Raw genomic sequence first — 17,108 nt, forward strand, 5'->3', positions numbered from 1 at the left:
AAATTTTGATTTTTAATTTTTTTTTTGGGGAATTTCATATAAAAAAATGTGAAAAATATTGTTATTTTTGCAAAATTGACGCTCTTTTTTTGTTTATAGCGCGTGATCAAAAAATCGCACAGGTGATCAAATACCACCAAAAGAAAGCTCTGTTTGTGGGAAAAAAAGGACGTCAAATTTGTTTAGGTACAGCGTCGCACGACCGCGCAATTGTCCGTTAAAGTCACGCAGTGCCGAATCGCAAAATACCCCCTGGTCTTTTAGCAGCCAAATCCTCCGGGGCTTAAGTGGTTAATATCTCTGTGTATCACCTGAGGCTGGTCACTTCACTGGGTATATGTAAGGGTTTACAACCACTTTACGTATTCTTGGATGTGGTCAAGAAGTGTTCTTACAACTTGAGTAATTTCCAACAGAGTGAGTGAATGAACATTTCTATAATATTACTGTCCAATATTACAAATTGCAACAGTGGCTTGCTTACACCATGATCTATGGATGATTCAATATTTTAAGTTTTCGACCCTTCACGTCTAGTTTGAGTACTTACCACAGGATACATGACCAAACATTTACACTGTATCATTACAGAAAAGAAATAAACCTTTGAACTACACAGCTTATTCCTAGGGATGATCGAACTTTTGAAAAGTTTGGTTCGACCAGAACACCCGAACTTCCCGAAAGTTCGGGTCCGGATTCCAGAACCCCATTGAAATCAATGGGACCCGAACTTCGGTAATCAAAAAATACCATTTTGAAGCCCTAAAACCCAATAAATGCCCATAAAAAGTGCCTAGGGTTCTGGGTCATGCCCCAGGGACTATAATCACACAAAAAAAAGTTCTTCAAAATTGTCGTTTTTGATAGAGAGCCAATTATTGAAAAAATTATTGAAAAAAAAAAAAAGAGATTTCTTTGGATTTAGTGTCTGGGGGGGGGGGGGGTGTCTAAAAAAAGTGTACCTGTGAAGTTTCAGCTCTGTAGCATGTCCAGAACCAGAAAAAAAAAAGATAGTTTGTCTTAGGGCTCTTTCACACGGGCGGTCCGATCAGATCCACCTGTCAGTTTTTTAGGCGGATCTGATTGGATCCTCCATGCAGCTCTATGGGGTAGCGGATGTCAGCGGAGACACCTCCGCTGACACCCGCTGCCATCCGTATCCGATCCTGTCCGTGAAATCTGGACGGATGGAAACATATTTTTCCATCCGTTCAGGTATCGGATCAGATCGGATGAGAGCGGACAGGCGGTCCGCTCTCATCCGATCCCCCATAGAGAGCAGCGGGGGCTGTGACACCTCCCTCTTCGCACTGCAAGCGGAGACGGAGCTGTCATCCGCCGGCTCAGCGGGGATCGCGGATCGATCCCCGCTGAGCAGCACGGATCCGCCTACGGAGACGGACCGTGTGAAAGAGCCCTTAGAATTCCAGTAGAGCAGGGATAGGGCTCCGCTATTTTCACACCTGGCCGTTTTTGTTGCAGGCGTTTATTGGGCTTTTTTGTGGACGTCTTTGGAGGCAGGCATGACATCTGAACTTCTATGTAGGGGTATATACACACACACACACATATATGTATATATACACACACACACATATAGGTGTGAAAGTGGCGGAACCCTATGCCTGCGCTAATAAAGAAATTATTTGCAGGGATGTGACTCCGCTCCTACCTATATGTGTGTATGTGTATATATACATATATGTGTGTGTGTGCATATATTACCCTACACAGAAGTTCAGATGTCATGCCTGCCTCCAAAGACATCCACAAAAAAGCCCAATAAACGCCTGCAACAAAAACGGCCAGGTGTGAAAGTAGCGGAGCCCTATCCCTGCTCTACTGCAATTCTAAGACAAACGATCTTTTTTCTATGGCGGTCACCCTGACATGGAAGAGTTTGGTCACCCTGCCATAGCAGTCAGAGTCAGTTCACCCTACACTACACTACGGTCCCCCTGACACTTAAGACTTTCCCTACAGAAACTAGATTATTGAATCTAACTATAGTGGAAAATAGTACCCTAACTACACTAGATATCCCTTTCCTCACACTAATAATTGCTAAATGACACTTTTGAAGCAGGAGTAACAGAACTGCTTCCACTCTCTTCCACAGCCCCTGTATTACAGTGCTAGAGATTTGGCGGGGCTATGTTATATACTGGGGGCGTATTCACTACTGATTGGCCTCTAGACCCCCTAGTCACTCCAATCACATTCCTAGCATCCTCCTGCCCCCTCAATTGGCTTTTACTAATGTTTCTGGTCCAATCACGGGCTTTTAAAGCCCAGTTCCTGTCCCATTGCATTTTGATTGGTTCTGGTTGTCGAATTCCGAACTTTTTCCGCAAAAAGTTCGGAATTCGGTCGAATTTCGAACAGTCAATGTATGGGTCGAACCGATGGTCGACCCGAACTGTTCGATCATCCCTACTTATTACTAGCAGTGTAGATGCTAATTATAGGCTGGCTGGAGTCACGTTATTTTTAATATATTTTTTGTGCCTAGGAGACCCCACTATGGCCTTTGCTTTATTAGACGTATAGATGTATATTTTTAAATCCAAGCAGTGTAAGTAACTCTGTCCTGGTATTAGCCTCTTGCAGTCACTGTACAGAAGAGCTTTAGTAAGAAAGGACAGTGTGACTAACAGAAGAGTTTAATACTGTGCTGCTTCTCTTTTCATTGTCGAATCACAGGCAGGGTTGAATAAAGGACAGTATGAAGAGGAAAAGTGATGAAAAATGCCTGGGGGTATCTTATGGCAGAAAAGAAGTACCATGGGGGGAGAGAGAACTTTGGACTGATTTTAAAATGTATGATATTACCATCTCAGCCACATCTCCCAAAATACCCTGCCTCATACAATCCTGTTCTATTATCTAAAGATAGATGCTAATGTATATAAAAAAAAACAATCACTAAAATCATATAAAACGTAACAAGCTAATGATCCTGCTATGAATGGCCTTGTTCGAGCATATGTGACAACACTCTTTTATGTCTAGCAGTTGTTCTCCTGCATTTTCCTCTTTCACAAAAACTTGTGACAGAGTCTACAAGTGGTCAGTTAATTTCAACGCACATTATGCAGGCCTGATCCACCGTTGTGACCATTAGTAGATACTGAGTAACGCCATCACTAGAGTGCATGTAGACAAGAAGTGCAAAGAGACTGCAGGAGATCAAAAGCATTAAGACGCACCAAAGGATAGTAAAGGGAAAACAAGTAATTTTTGTGACTATTTATGACCCACAAAACATGTCATGTCATTGAGTTAGGGTTTATCCACATCATTGGAACATATTTTCTACATATATACATTTTGGACAGCAATCAAAATATATAAGATCAAGAAATGTTAATTTTGCCTAATCAGTTCCCTGAAATATCTATTATTTGTCTTTACCACTTAAGGACCGCCCCATAGCACATTTAATGCTACAGGGTTGCCCTCCTGTGCAGAATCATGTATATATATACGTGATTCTGCACTTCTGCTTAGGGGGCGCGCGCATGCCCCTGTCCAGCCCGCTTCTGCTGTGAGCCGATCTGCGGGTGCCAGGCAATGGATGTCCGCCGGCAGAGACACAGAAGGAAGATCTGCCTAAAGCAGATCTCTGTTCTGACAGGGGGGAAGGGAAAGATTTTGTGTCCCTGCACAGCAGGGAATAAAATCAATCACTTCCCTGAGTAAAAACAGCACATAGTAGGGGTAAACACTGGCTAGGCGTAAAGTTAAACCTTTGATCTCCCTGAATGTTTAACCCCTTACCAGCCAGTGTCATTAGTACAGTGACATTGCATATATTTAGTACTGATCACTGTATTAGTGCCACTGGTTCCCACAAAGTGTCAAAAGTGTCAGTGGCCTGGTTATGAAGGGAGGTACATTTTTCAGAGGTCAAGTAGTTAATTCCTCCTGCAAAATACTGTAGCAGTGTACTTCCTGGTATGTGATGGTGTCTAAGCACTGTTGTGCCTACAACCTTACAATTGTACTGTAATCTGTAGTGTGAGATCTAAGGCACTGCTACCTCTGAATGCTAGTCTCAGGAGATTTGGAGTAAGATTTGGCAATGTCACTACTGTGCTGCTCACTGTTCACCTTGTTGGAAACTCTGACATGAGAATGTAAGTATTATCTCTACCAAAATAGCTGACTCTACACAGAGGCACAAAGTAGAGTAAGCTTCCAGAGCTAAGCTCCTCTTTAAGTATATTTTTTAGATATAATCTGACATAGCATTTATTGCTTTTTACTGTATGGGCCCCTTCAGAAGGAACAAAAAAGCTTGAGTGTACTCAATAGAGGACTTTCAGCTATGAGCAATCCTAGAAAACAGCTGAAGAGAAATGACCTTGCCATGAATAAATGGTTGCCATGAATAAATGGATGGGCACACTCAACATTCTAGTGAATAAATATGAATGGCAAAAATTGTACCACTGTTCTCCTATTAATGCTGCATTGGTAGATGGTTGAGTGTAAACATCTTTAAGAAGGTAGAATTTATTGATAAACTGATCAAAGTGCTCAAATTATTCATAATAAAAAAGGCATAGTGCCACGCAAAAAAGAAACGCAATAAGCAGTCTGCAACACTAATATAATAAAGGGAAGGGACAAGTTTATATGGGCATTGGATAGTGAACAGATGTGAATTATCAATAGTTACAATGCAGCGCCACTCAATAAATAATTATATATAGTATAAATACATAAAAAATAAGGTGCAAAAAGTGTTCCCCCCTGACGAAGTTACAGAGTAACATAACGCGTACGGGGCAGAGCCTGCACACTGAAACCACATCCCAAAGTCGGAAGAGACTGTCACAGCCCGCACTGCTGAAGTGCTTTTTAAAGCGAGTGGTATTTCATGTCCTTGTTTAATAAACTAGTATACAGAGAGCACTAGGAGTGCCCTTCCCTTTATTTTCTATATACTATTGTGGAACGTGACCTGCACCCTGGAGCCCCCTGAGAGAGGGGTGGAGGAGTCAGAGTATTAGGGATTGCAGATGGAGATCCCTGTCGAAGATCCTGCATCCTGTATTCTGAAGGAGGAAGGAGGTGCATGGCAACACTGTATGGCCAGAGGGCCGAAAGTTTGTTTGACTCATTGGGACAGATGGGTTAGGGTCCTTTCACACAAACTATCCGATCAGATCTGCGGGGATCTGACAGCTCCATCTATGCACACAGAGCGGATCCAGCACTGTCATCTGCCTGCTCAGTGGGGATCGGCGAATCGAACCCCAGGTAAAAATTTGTATTACTTTGCATAAAGAAGCCAAGGAAAGATGGAAAAAATCTCCAAAAGGCATCAAAATACAGATTAGACATTCTTATAATATGTCAAAATAAGTTAGATTTTATTTCCATCATTTACCCTTTCAAAATAGCAGAAAACAAAAAAATGGTGTCTGCAAAAGTTTGGGCACCCTGCAGAGTTAATATCTTGTACTGCCCCCTTTGGCAAGTATCACAGATTGTAAATGCTTTTTGTAGCCAGCCAAGAGTCTTTCAATTCTTGTTTGAGGTATCTTTGCCCATTCTTCCTTACAAAAGTCTTCCAGTTCTTTGAGATTTCTGGGCTGTCTGTCACAAACTGCTCTTTTACAGGTCTATCCATAGATTTTCAATTATGTTGAGGTCAGGAGATTGTGAAGGCCATGGCAAAACCTTCAATTTACGCCTCTTGATGTAATCGCCAGTGGATTTCGAGGTGTGTTTAGGATCATTATCCATTTGTAGAAGCCATCCTCTCTTTAACTTCAGCTTTTTCACAGATGGCATCAAGTTACCATCCAAAATTTGCTGAAATTTTATTGAATCCATTTTTCCTTCTACTCGTGAGATGTTCCCTGTGCCACTGGCTGCAATACAACCCCAAAGCATGATTGATCCACCCCCATGCTTAACAGTTGGACAGAGGTTCTTTTCATTAAATTCTGTGCCCCTTCTCCAAATGTACCTTTGCTCATTCTGGCCAAAAAGTTCAATTTTAACCTCAGCGGTTCACAGAACTTGTTTCCAAAATGCATCAGGCTTGTCTATATGTTCATGTGCAAAGTTCAAACACTTATTTTTGTGGTGAGGACGTAGACGAGGTTTTCTTCTGATGACTCTTCCATGAAGACCATATTTGTACAAGTATCTCTTTATAGTGGAATAGTGTACCACAACTCCAGTGTCTGCCAGATATTTCTGGAGGGATCGTGCAGTCAAACGTGGGTTTTGAATTGTTTTTCTCACAGCGAGCTGTTCTGTCTGATATTTTTCTTGGTCTTCCAGATCTTGCTTTAATTTCCACGGTTCCTGATGACTGCCATTTCTTAATTACATTCAGAACAGAGGATATTGACATCTGAAAATGCTTTGCTATCTTCTTATAGCCTTCTCCAGCTTTGTGAGCGTCAACTATTTTCAGTTTCAGTTTTCTAGACAACTGCTTAGAAGATCCCATGGTGCTGATTGTTGGGGCAAGGTCAGATGAGTCTGGGCATTTAAAACCTTTGAGATTGACATCACCTGGTCTTCCCAGACGATGATTGAGAACAATCCATGACACTGGCAGGTCTCAGCCTTGCAAAGGGGGCAGTGCATGCTATAAATTCTGCAGGGTGCCCAAACTTTTGCAGACACCATTTTTTTATTTTCTGTGTCAATGATGGAAATAAAATCTAACTTTTGTTGACATATTATAAGAATGTCGAATCTGTAATTTGATGCCTTTTGGAGATTTTTTCATCTTTCCTTGGCTTCTTTATGCACATTAATATAAATTTTTATCTGGGGTGCCCAAACTTTCGATCCCCACTGTATTTTTTTATGTATTTATACTATATATGATTATATATTGAGTGGCGCTGCATTGTATCTATTAACCACTTTACAACCGGAGGATTTTGCTGTCTTCCGTCCAGGCCACTTTTTGCGATTCGGCGCTGTGCGACTTCAACTGACAATTGCGCGGTCGTGCAACGCCGTACCCAAACGAAATTTACGTCCTTTTTCTCCCACAAACAGAGCTTTCTTTTGGTGGTATTTGATCACCTGTGCGATTTTTACTTTTTGCGCTATAAACAAAAAAAGAGCGTTTATTTTGAAAAAATAACAATATTTTTCACATTTTTTTATATGAAATTCCCCCCAAAAAAGATGTAAAAACCAATTTTTTTAAAAGTTTTTTGCCAATTTGTTTTATGCTACATATGTTTGGTAAAAAAAATCGCAATAAGCGTATTTTGATTGGTTTGCGCAAAAGTTATTGCGTTTACTAACAAAGGGAAAGATTTCTGTCATTTTTGGTGTTTTTTTTTTAACGCGTAATGGCGGCGATCTGCGATTTTTTTTGCGGGACTGCGACATTGCGGCGGACAGACCGGACCCCTGATTGACATTTTTGACACTTTTGGGGGTACCAGTGACATTACTGCAGTAATCAGTGCTATATATATGCACTGTTACTGTAAAAATGACACTGGCAGGGAAGGGGTTAATTTTATTGGAGAGGGAGGGGTTAATGTATGCCTGGTGCTTACTGACGTGTAGGGGGGGAGGTGACTATGTGATTCATGGACAGATCGGATGTCCAGCTATGCTGAACAGTCCGATCTGTCACTCCCTGTCACTATGGAGATCCGCCCGCTGTGTTTACACACAGCGGGCGGATCTCCAGACTCGATCCCCGACGATCGGGTAAGAGCAGCGGCGATCGCCGCTGCTCCTCCCCTGGCCCGACTCCCGCTGTGAATGAAAACAGCGGGAGCGAGCCTCCGGCGGCGCGCAAGCGCCGCCCAGAAGGGGAGGAGTCCAGTCACGTTAATACTACGTGACTGGACGGGAACGAGCCACACTGCCGCAGTACTATTACCGTAAGCGGTAGTAAAGTGGTTAATATCATCTGGGTGTAGTGGAAGCACTTAATGTAAGCAGCCTTTGATTATCACTATTTGGATTCACTTTGGGGATTGCGCTGATTATTTTTCTGTTTCTGTAGATGGGAATTATCACCCACTCCCCCATGACCAGACATGGAGCAGACATTAAGACCCCATTCACACTAGCGCGACTTGCCAGGCGACTTGGTCGCCTGACAAGTCGCGGTGGGTCGCTCGCCATTGATTAGCACATGACCCGTTCTAATAGGAGCGACACAAGTCGCTCCGACTTAGAAAAAGGGCCCTGTACTACTTTGGGGCGACCTGGAGGCGACTTGCATTGACTTCAATGATATGAAGTCCGTGCAAGTCGCGCCGAGGTCGCCCCATCAACTCGTGTTGCCCCTGTCTGAACGGGATCTTATACTGAAGCAACTAAACAAAAACACACTCTTCATGCTAGCATATCACATCAGTTGTCTAGTACATAAATAACATACAAATTCTTACAAGATGTATGCAATGACTCCAACAGACCACATGTCAACTTCTGGACCATATGGGGAGCCCTGAAGAATTTCTGGTGCTGAAAAAAAAAAAAAAATAGAATGCAATGTAATATTTTTCTTGAATGTTTAACACCTTAGAAATAAAATAAGAGCAATACAGCTTTAGCAAAATGAGTTCCAAATCCATAGCAGATCTGTTAAAATGTAAATTGTCATACTAAATACTGTAAATATAGGGATGCTTATGGGTCCTAACAAAGGATTATTTTAATTTAAAAAAATACTAAAATCATAAAATCAGATACAAATAAATCCTGGGTGAGAGCATTATTTATGGTAAAATAACTCTATGATTCATAAAGGCAGACACACATTACAAGAAAAATATATTGCAAAGTAAATGTGTATGAACAATGAAAAATGAACAAACCTGATTTTTGTTATATACAGACTATAGTGTTTCTAAGTCATAATGTATGTGTACATGGTTATCAGCTCAATCCCACTGAGCAATTTTATAGATGGGAAAACATTTTTGCATTCAAAGGCTATCTCTATGAAAACACCTAACCTGCAAAAAATGCAAATGTGTAATTATTAAAAATGACCAATTTTAACGGCCAAATCACATCATGTGCCTTGTTTATAAATTATATGCGAACAAGTCCCATTAACATCTTCTCACACTGCACAAATCTTTTTTTTAATTTTATTTTAACAGCTTATTGCATTTTGCCTGCAGCAGTATACTGTACGTGGAAGTGTGTGGGAAATTATCCTATGTTTTTTTACAGCTTCGGGTTTAGAACTGATTTTTTTCAGCCAGGATCTCCTCAAAACCACCTTAAAGAGATCCTTCCACCTACTTAAAAAGAAAGAAAGATAAAAGCAAATAAAATCAAGTATTTTAAATGTTTACTTTGCTTTTAGAGAACATTCGTGAAGTCATGTAATTTGATTTGAATTCAGCCCACTCGAGGTCAGTAAGTGGCATTTATAGGAGTGTTCCTTTAGGGGGACCAAATAGTATTTGGTGACCAGTTTAGTCTAGTCTGTATGCCTCGGAATTTGTTCTAGGTGTTAGTACTCCAAAGCTACATGGTGTAAACTAAATTGTGCGAGAACCACATGTTAAGATGCGGATGGTATTTAAAATAGGAGCATGGGGAAAATCCAAAATCCTCTAGGAATTGTTAGATCAACATAAATTTACCACAAGTGAAACGCTTGGCTAGGTATTTTATCCTAGGGGAAATCAAGTTGGTAACATTTGGTGGCGTGAGAAACTCAAGTAACAAAGTATTGAACCAAATAGAAATATAGAAACTGGTAAATGTTAACACTGATATATGAAGGGGAAGATGGGGGACTCTAGGGAGACATGAGGAAAAGACAGTGACAATAGAAAGGAAATGCAAATAGTGGTAAATTATGTAGAAATTATACGTGGGATCAGGCAGGGAGCATTAGCAAGGATTTAAAGGGTTTTTGGGAGAAATATTATCTTCAATAAATTGGCCCTGCTCATGAGGTCTAGAGGGAGTTACATCCACCGACTTTCTATTGAGGAATATTATTGGAATATAGTATATTGTTGGTGATATAGTTTTTAAAGAAAGTTGTATAACTACTTCTAGATATTTGAGTTGGTCATCAACCTGCAGTTGAGTGTAGGGGTATATAAATTGAGAGGAGTATCTGTCTGGAGGGTATAGAGTTGAATTCACATGGAAGATTAATAAAGTGGCTTTGGATCAGAAACTTGACCCAAACCTATAAAAACCAGTTGCTTTCCTGGTTGGGAATTTAGAAAAAGCAGATCGATTTTTAAAATATATCGCTGCGAAAGGAATATTTCATAGATATGAGCATAATTCTTCTAAGGTGTGCTGCGCAGTACACTTATATAACTGTACATAAACACATAAAAATGGCTCTGTAGGATCTATAGTGTTTGGGTATGTTCATGGTCTAAGATTCTAGGTATCACTGTTGGAATATATTCTGGTTTAGCTAGATAAGCCTAAATATCATCCCTACTTTACTACCCAATTAAAAAATGTTTGGATTAGTATAGAGCATATATTTGTTAGTTTGTTGAAGTAGAAACGTTCTCTCTTTTATCAAGCTAGTTTTGGTAGTTATCTGGAGTGGGAGTCAAAGTATACAGAGATGCAGCTTGGATCATTGCTTTTCAGTAGTTGCTAATAAAACATTTACATTGTTTCATGATTTAGCCATGAATAAATATTTGGAGTAGTCCATGTTGGCCAGATGAGTTTGTTTTAAGATCTAGGATCCCTGTTGATATGGACTTAGTTATTAGAATAGATAATCCTTGGGAGCAGGGGCGTACCAAGGGGTTGGCCAGATTGGCGCACGCCAGGGGTGCAGGCAGAGGGGGGGCGCAAAATTGGAAGTGTTAGCAGTGATTGTTGCGCCCTCCCCACAGCCTGCGCCCCCAGGCAACATGCGGCTCCAATCCCAGAGCGCTGTGTCCACTCCAGGCGGCGTCAGTGCAGGCTCTCCGGAGTTCTGTCTCTGCCCACACATGAGGCATGTCAGCGGTCACATGACCGTGACATCATCAATCGGCTCCAGCAGCGGCAGGCTGAGGATGGGGATTACACTGAGGCTGTCAGAGGAGCCCATACTACCGACCAGCACCTGCAACCTTCTTTCCACTCCCAGGACAAGCTGACCAGGGGACACCTCTCTCTCTCTCCCTGTCACCCTCTCTCTCTCTCCCTGTCACCCCCTCTCTCTCTCTCCCTGTCACCCTCTCTCTCTCTCTCCCCCTGTCACCCCCGACTCTCTTTCTCTCTCTCCCTGTCACCCCCACTCTCCTTCTCTCCCTGTCACCCCCCACTCTCCTTCTCTCCCTGTCACCCCCACTCTCTCCCTGTCACCCCCCACTCTCTCTCTCCCTGTCACCCCCCTCTCTCCCCGTCACCCCCCCTCTCTCCCTGTCACCCCCTCTCTCTCCCTGTCACCCCCTCTCTCCCCCTATCACCCCTCCACTTTCCCCATGTCACCCCTCCACTCTCTCCCCCTGTCACCCCCCACTCTCTCCCTGTCACCCCCCACTCTCTCTCTCTCCCTGTCATCCCCACTCTCATTCTCTCCCTGTCACCCCCCACTCTCATTCTCTCCCTGTCACCCCCCACTCTCATTCTCTCCCTGTCACCCCCCACTCTCCTTCTCTCCCTGTCACCCCCCACTCTCCTTCTCCCCCTGTCACCCCTCCACTCTCCCCCTGTCACCCCTCCACTCTCACCCCCTGTCACCCCCCACTCTCTCCCTGTCACCCCCACTCTCTCTCTCTCCCTGTCACCCCCACTCTCATTCTCTCCCTGTCACCCCCCCACTCTCATTCTCTCCCTGTCACCCCCCACTCTCATTCTCTCCCTGTCACCCCCCACTATCTCTCCCTCTCACCCCTCTCTTTCCCTGTCACCTCCCTCTCTCTCTCCCTGCCACCCCCCTTTCTTTGCCTGTCACCCCTCTCTCTCCCTGTCACCCCCCCTCTCTCTCCCTGACACCCCCTCTCTCTCCCTGTCACCCCTCCTCTCTCTCACCCTGTCATCCCCCTCTCTCTCTCTCTCTCTCTCTCCCTGTCACCCCTCCCCTCTCTCTCTCTCTCTCTCTCTCTGCCACCCCCTCTCTCTGTCTCTCTCTCCCTGCCACCCCCTCTCTCTCTCTCTGTCACCCCCTCCCTCTCCCTGGCACCCCCCTCTCTCCCCCTGTCACCCCTCCTCTCTCTCCCTGTCACCCCCTCTCTCTCTCTCCCTGTCACCCCCCCTCTCTCTCCCTGTCACCCCCTCTCTCTCTCTGTCACACTCTCTCTCTGTCATTCCCCCTCTCTGTCCCTCTGTCACCTCCCTGTCTCTCTGTTACCCCCCCTCTGTCTCTCTGTCACCCCCCTTTCTCTGTCCCTCTGTCACTCTGTCATCCCCCCTCTCTCTCTCTGTCACCCCCCTCTCTCTCTGTCACCCCCCTCTCTCTCTCTGTCACCCCCTTTCTCTCTCTCTGTCACCCCTCTCTCTCTCTCTCTCTCTCTCTCTCTCACCCCCTCCCTCTCTCTGTCTGTCACCCCCTCTCTCTCTCTGTCTGTCTGTCACCTCTCTCTCTCTGTCTGTCTGTCACCCCTTCTCTCTCTGTCACCCCCTCTCTCTCTCTCTGTCACCCCCTCTCTCTCTGTCTGTCACTCCCCCTCTCTCTCTGTCACCCCCCTCTCTCTCTCTGTCTGTCACCCCCCCTCTTTCTCTCTGTCTGTCACCCCCCTCTCTCTCTGTCACCCCCCCTCTCTCTCTGTCTGTCACCCCCCTCTCTCCCTCTGCCTGTCACCCCCCTCTCTCTGTCACCCCCCCTATCTCTCTGTCACCCCCCATCTCTCTCTCTCTCTCTGTCGCCCCCTCTCTCTGTCTGTCACCCCCTCTCTCTCTCTGTCTGTCACCCCCTCTCTCTCTCTGTCGGTCACCCCCTCTCTCTCTCGCTGTCTGTCACCCCCCATCTCTCTCTCTGTCTGTCACCCCCGTCTCTCTCTCTGTCTGTCATCCCCCCTCTCTGTCACATTCTCTCTCTCTCTCTGTCACCCCCCTCTCTCCCTGTCACCCCCTCTCTCTCCCTGTCACCCTCTCTCTCCCTGTCACCCCCCTCCCTCTCTCTGCCACCCCCTCTCTCCCCCTGTCACCCCTCCTATCTCTCCCTGTCACCCCCCTCCCTCTCTCCCTGTCACCCCCTCTCTCTCCCTGTCACCATCTCTTTCCTGTCACCCCCCTCCCTCTCCCTGCCACCCCCTCTTTCCCCCTGTCACCCCTCCTCTCTCTCCCTTTCACCCCCTCCCTCTCTCCCTGTCACCCTCTCTCTCTCTCCCTGTCACCCTCCCTCTCTCTCCCTGTCACCCCCCCTCTCTCTCTCTCTCTGTCACTCTCTCTCTGTCTCTGACACCCCCTCCTGTCACCCCCTCTCTGTCTCTGTCATCCCCCCTCTCTGTCATCCCCCCTCTCTGTCACCCCCCCTCTCTGTCACCCCCCTCTGTCTCTCTGTCACCCGCCCTCTGTCTCTCTGTCACCCCCCTCTCTCTGTCTCTCTGTCACCCCCCTTTCTCTGTCCTTCTGTCACCCCCCCCCCTCTCTCTCTCTCTCTCTCTCACCCCCCTCTCTCTCTGTCACCCCCCCGCCCTCTCTCTGTCTGTCACCCCCCCTTTCTCTCTCTGTCTGTCTGTCACCCCCCTCTCTCTCTTTCTGTCACCTCTCTCTCTCTCTGACTGTCACCCCCCTCTCTCTCTGTCTGTTACTCCCCCCTCTCTCTCTGTCACCCCCCTCTCTCTTTCTGTCTGTCACCCCCCCTCTCACTCTCTGTCTGTCACCCCCTCTCTCTCTCTGTCACCCCCCTCTCTCTCTCTGCCTGTCACCCCACTCTCTCTCTCTGTCTGTCACCCCCCTCTCTCTCTGTCACCCCCCCATCTCTCTCTCTGTCACCCCCCTCTCTCTCTGTCTGTCACCCCCCCTCTCTCTGTCTGTCACCCCCCCCTCTCTCTCTGTCTGTCACCCCACTCTCTCTGTCTGTCTGTCACCCCCTCTCTCTCTCTCTGTCTGTCACCCCCCTCTCTCTCTATTTCTGTCTGTCACCCCCATCTCTCTCTCTGTCTGTCACCCCCGTCTCTCTCTCTGTCTGTCATCCCCCCCTCTCTCTCTCTTTCTGTCACCACCCTCTCTCTCTGTCACCCCCCGTGGGGGCGTCGAAGCAGCTCCTCGCCAAGGGTGCTGGAGACCCTAGGTATGCCTCTGCTTGGGAGTAGAAGGAATAATACAATTGAAGGATTCAGCAATCCATACATTTTTTTAGTGTGAGGGGAGTCTGCATGAGTGCTGAAACAAAGCTTGTTTCTCTGCCCTGGTGCACGGATAGTTCTGGCAGATCTTTGCCATCCCTGGTAGGTTAAGCAGTATTGCTGTGGAAGGAGAGGGTCCAGACATGTACAGATGCCTGGATATTCAAGATTACTGCAGGATCAGATGGTGATATTGGATCTCCTGAGATCAATGAGTGCCCAATTCAGCCACTAGACCATGCCTGGTGCTGCTGGGGTCAACATTACATTTAAGATGGAGGTGCCCAGAAGCAGTCTTGTGGCTTTTAGAAGTCTACACAAGAGAGGCTTTTACAGGCAAATTACTTGCAGAGAATACATTAAATACACATAAATTCTAATTGAGAGATTTTTGTTGAAATCAATATTTTTGTGACTGGGTCTCTTTAAAATTAACTGATAGTATTAACATATGGTAATACTGCCAGTTACAAGGGTTTCTCTAACATTTGTGGAACACGTGTCATGTACATAAACTTACCACAGTATCCTGGTGTTCCACATACAGTCTTCATGGTTACTTGGTCATCAACAATTTTCGACAGGCCAAAGTCCGCTTTAGTGTTTAAAAAAACAATTAACACAGAGTATTAATTCAAAATATAGATCATGAGAGCTACCTAAAACTTTTTGTCATGCCCCGCTTAATGTTACTTTGTAATTAATAGTAATTGTCAAAGATACAGTTTAATTGCTATTTTTCGGTTTGTAATGCTGTGATACTCTTTATTTATTTATTTTTAGATATAGATTATTTTGGTGGTATTTAATAAGCCTTGGTCTTTAATGTTATATTATATAAAACATAAAATACTGTTTCATGATATTATTAAAGAAAAAAGTTAAAACGTTTTAGGGAACCAAACAATTAGGTATTGACTAGTGACCCTTGGCTCAACCGTAGCTGCCTACCTACAGTGTCATGAATGATAGCAACAAATTATAAACTGTGTTGGTTTGTATAGTGCGTGGGATACTGAAGCAAAGGTGTCAACAAAATGTCTTACGAGAGCTAGCCAGTGCTGCTGACTCTTAGAGGGAAGACAGTGACGTCCCTTCTGCCTATGCCTTTATTTATAGCAATTCCTTAATCATATTTTGACATTGTGAAATGAAGCAACATTATAAAACCTATTTATGAGCCATAATTGTAAAACATGGCAAGGTTGAAGGGTTCAAATGATGTCAAATATATACTGGCCCATGCAGTATATACACTAAAGGGTCTAAATATATATTTAAAAAAAATTACAGGATGATTGTCACTATTCTGACAGTAATTTGTTGAACATGTTGGTTTCCTATGATCGTCAACTCCATCTAGTGACCTAAATGCAGTATTTTTGCTATAATACCTCAATCAGGAAAATACTGCATTATGGCCACTAGATGCACCTCATGATCGTAGAAATCATTGTATGAAGCAAAATATGGTCAGAATTTGCGATGGCTTGGCAAATGCTTGTGTCATTTGTCCAGCAATTTTTATATAAATAAGATTTGCTTTTGTTTAAATTATTGACCTGTTTATTGTGTTCAGCAGTGGGTACACTACCTATTTTAAGAAGAGAGTTAGGAGACATGTCAGCATAGAGAAGATTTTCAGGTTTTAGATCACGGTGAACCACTCCATTTCCATGTAGATACTGTAAATGCAACAAAATATCATAAATTAATATACACAATTATTGTCAGTCATTGGTAAAGAGAATGTATATTGTTAAAGTAATACAATGTAACTAAGCTGAGTTAGATCTCTCCACTAAACTGATAAAGCACATAAACATATTTATTATCACCTTTTAGATACAGTTGGAAACACTAAGCACACTAAGCACTGATTTTTAGTACTGTCTAGACCAATGGTTCTTTATGTGCCTGTACTGTTATGTTACTCGCATTTGGTCTCATCCTCTCTTTGTGTCCATGTCAGTGTAAACTCATTACACCCATAATCTTTTTTAGAATGTGACTGCATATATTTGTAATATATGCTAATTCAATTCTAATCTACCACTAAGAATTACCGCTGATTAACTAGGAATTTTCTTGGCACATTGCCGTATTAATTAAAGGATTACTAGGCTTATGCATATTTATCAAGTTTGCAACTCTTTCATATGTTGTGCATTCATTAAAGCAGAGTTCCAGCCATTTCTGTGTATATTTAAAGTCAGCAACTACAAAAAGTGTAGCTGCTGACGTTTAACCACTTTCCGACTGCGCACAGTATATTTACTGCGGCAGTCTGCCCCGGCCAGGCAGAGTGACGTAGATCTACGTCGCTCGCCTGTCACTCCTTCTAGAGCCAATAGCGGGCGAGCGCGCGCCCGCCGAGGCGCGCGCCCGCCTCGGCTCGTTCACAGAGGAGTGCGGAAGTGTGACTGGCGGACCCGATGTCCGCCGCTCACACTACGATCGCCGGTACAGCGGGAGAAAGACAGAGCGGCTTATGTAAACAAGCCGCCTGTCTGTTCTCCCTGTGTAAAAATGAAGATCTGACGGTTCTACTATGTAGAACCGTTGATCTTTGTTTTTACACCAATAGCAATGTCCCACTACAGTTAGAAGCATGCCCCTAGGACACACTTAACCCCTCCCTGTCCAATACTGTTAACCCCTTCCCTGCCAGTGTCATTTTTGCAGTAACAGTGCATATATATAGCACTGATTACTGCAGTAATGTCACTGGTACCCCCAAAAGTGTCAAAAATGTCAGTCAAGGGTCCGATCTGTCCGCCGCAATGTCGCAGTACCGCAAAAAAAATCGCAGATCGCCGCCATTACTCGTTAAAAAAAAAAAACACCAAAAATGACAAAAATCTTTCC

General features: G+C 44.4%; 1 protein-coding gene across 2 annotated transcripts in view; it reads right to left on the reverse strand.

Annotated features, from left to right (window-relative positions):
- The window catches only part of LOC309548407 (calcium/calmodulin-dependent protein kinase type IV-like), a 150,498-nt gene that overhangs the window by 43,958 nt on the left and 89,432 nt on the right, over positions 1 to 17,108 (reverse strand). For both annotated transcript variants that reach the window (XM_082248347.1, XM_082248346.1), the window contains exons 7-9: positions 15,835 to 15,925; positions 14,761 to 14,835; positions 8,406 to 8,481 (exon numbers count right to left, since the gene is read on the reverse strand). In XM_082248347.1, coding sequence (XP_082104473.1) covers positions 8,406 to 8,481; positions 14,761 to 14,835; positions 15,835 to 15,925 — 242 coding nt within the window. The remainder of the gene's footprint in view (positions 1 to 8,405; positions 8,482 to 14,760; positions 14,836 to 15,834; positions 15,926 to 17,108) is intronic.

Source organism: Pelophylax lessonae, assembly GCF_965119305.1.
Source record: "Pelophylax lessonae genome assembly, chromosome: 1".
Classification (NCBI taxonomy): Eukaryota; Metazoa; Chordata; class Amphibia; order Anura; family Ranidae; genus Pelophylax; species Pelophylax lessonae.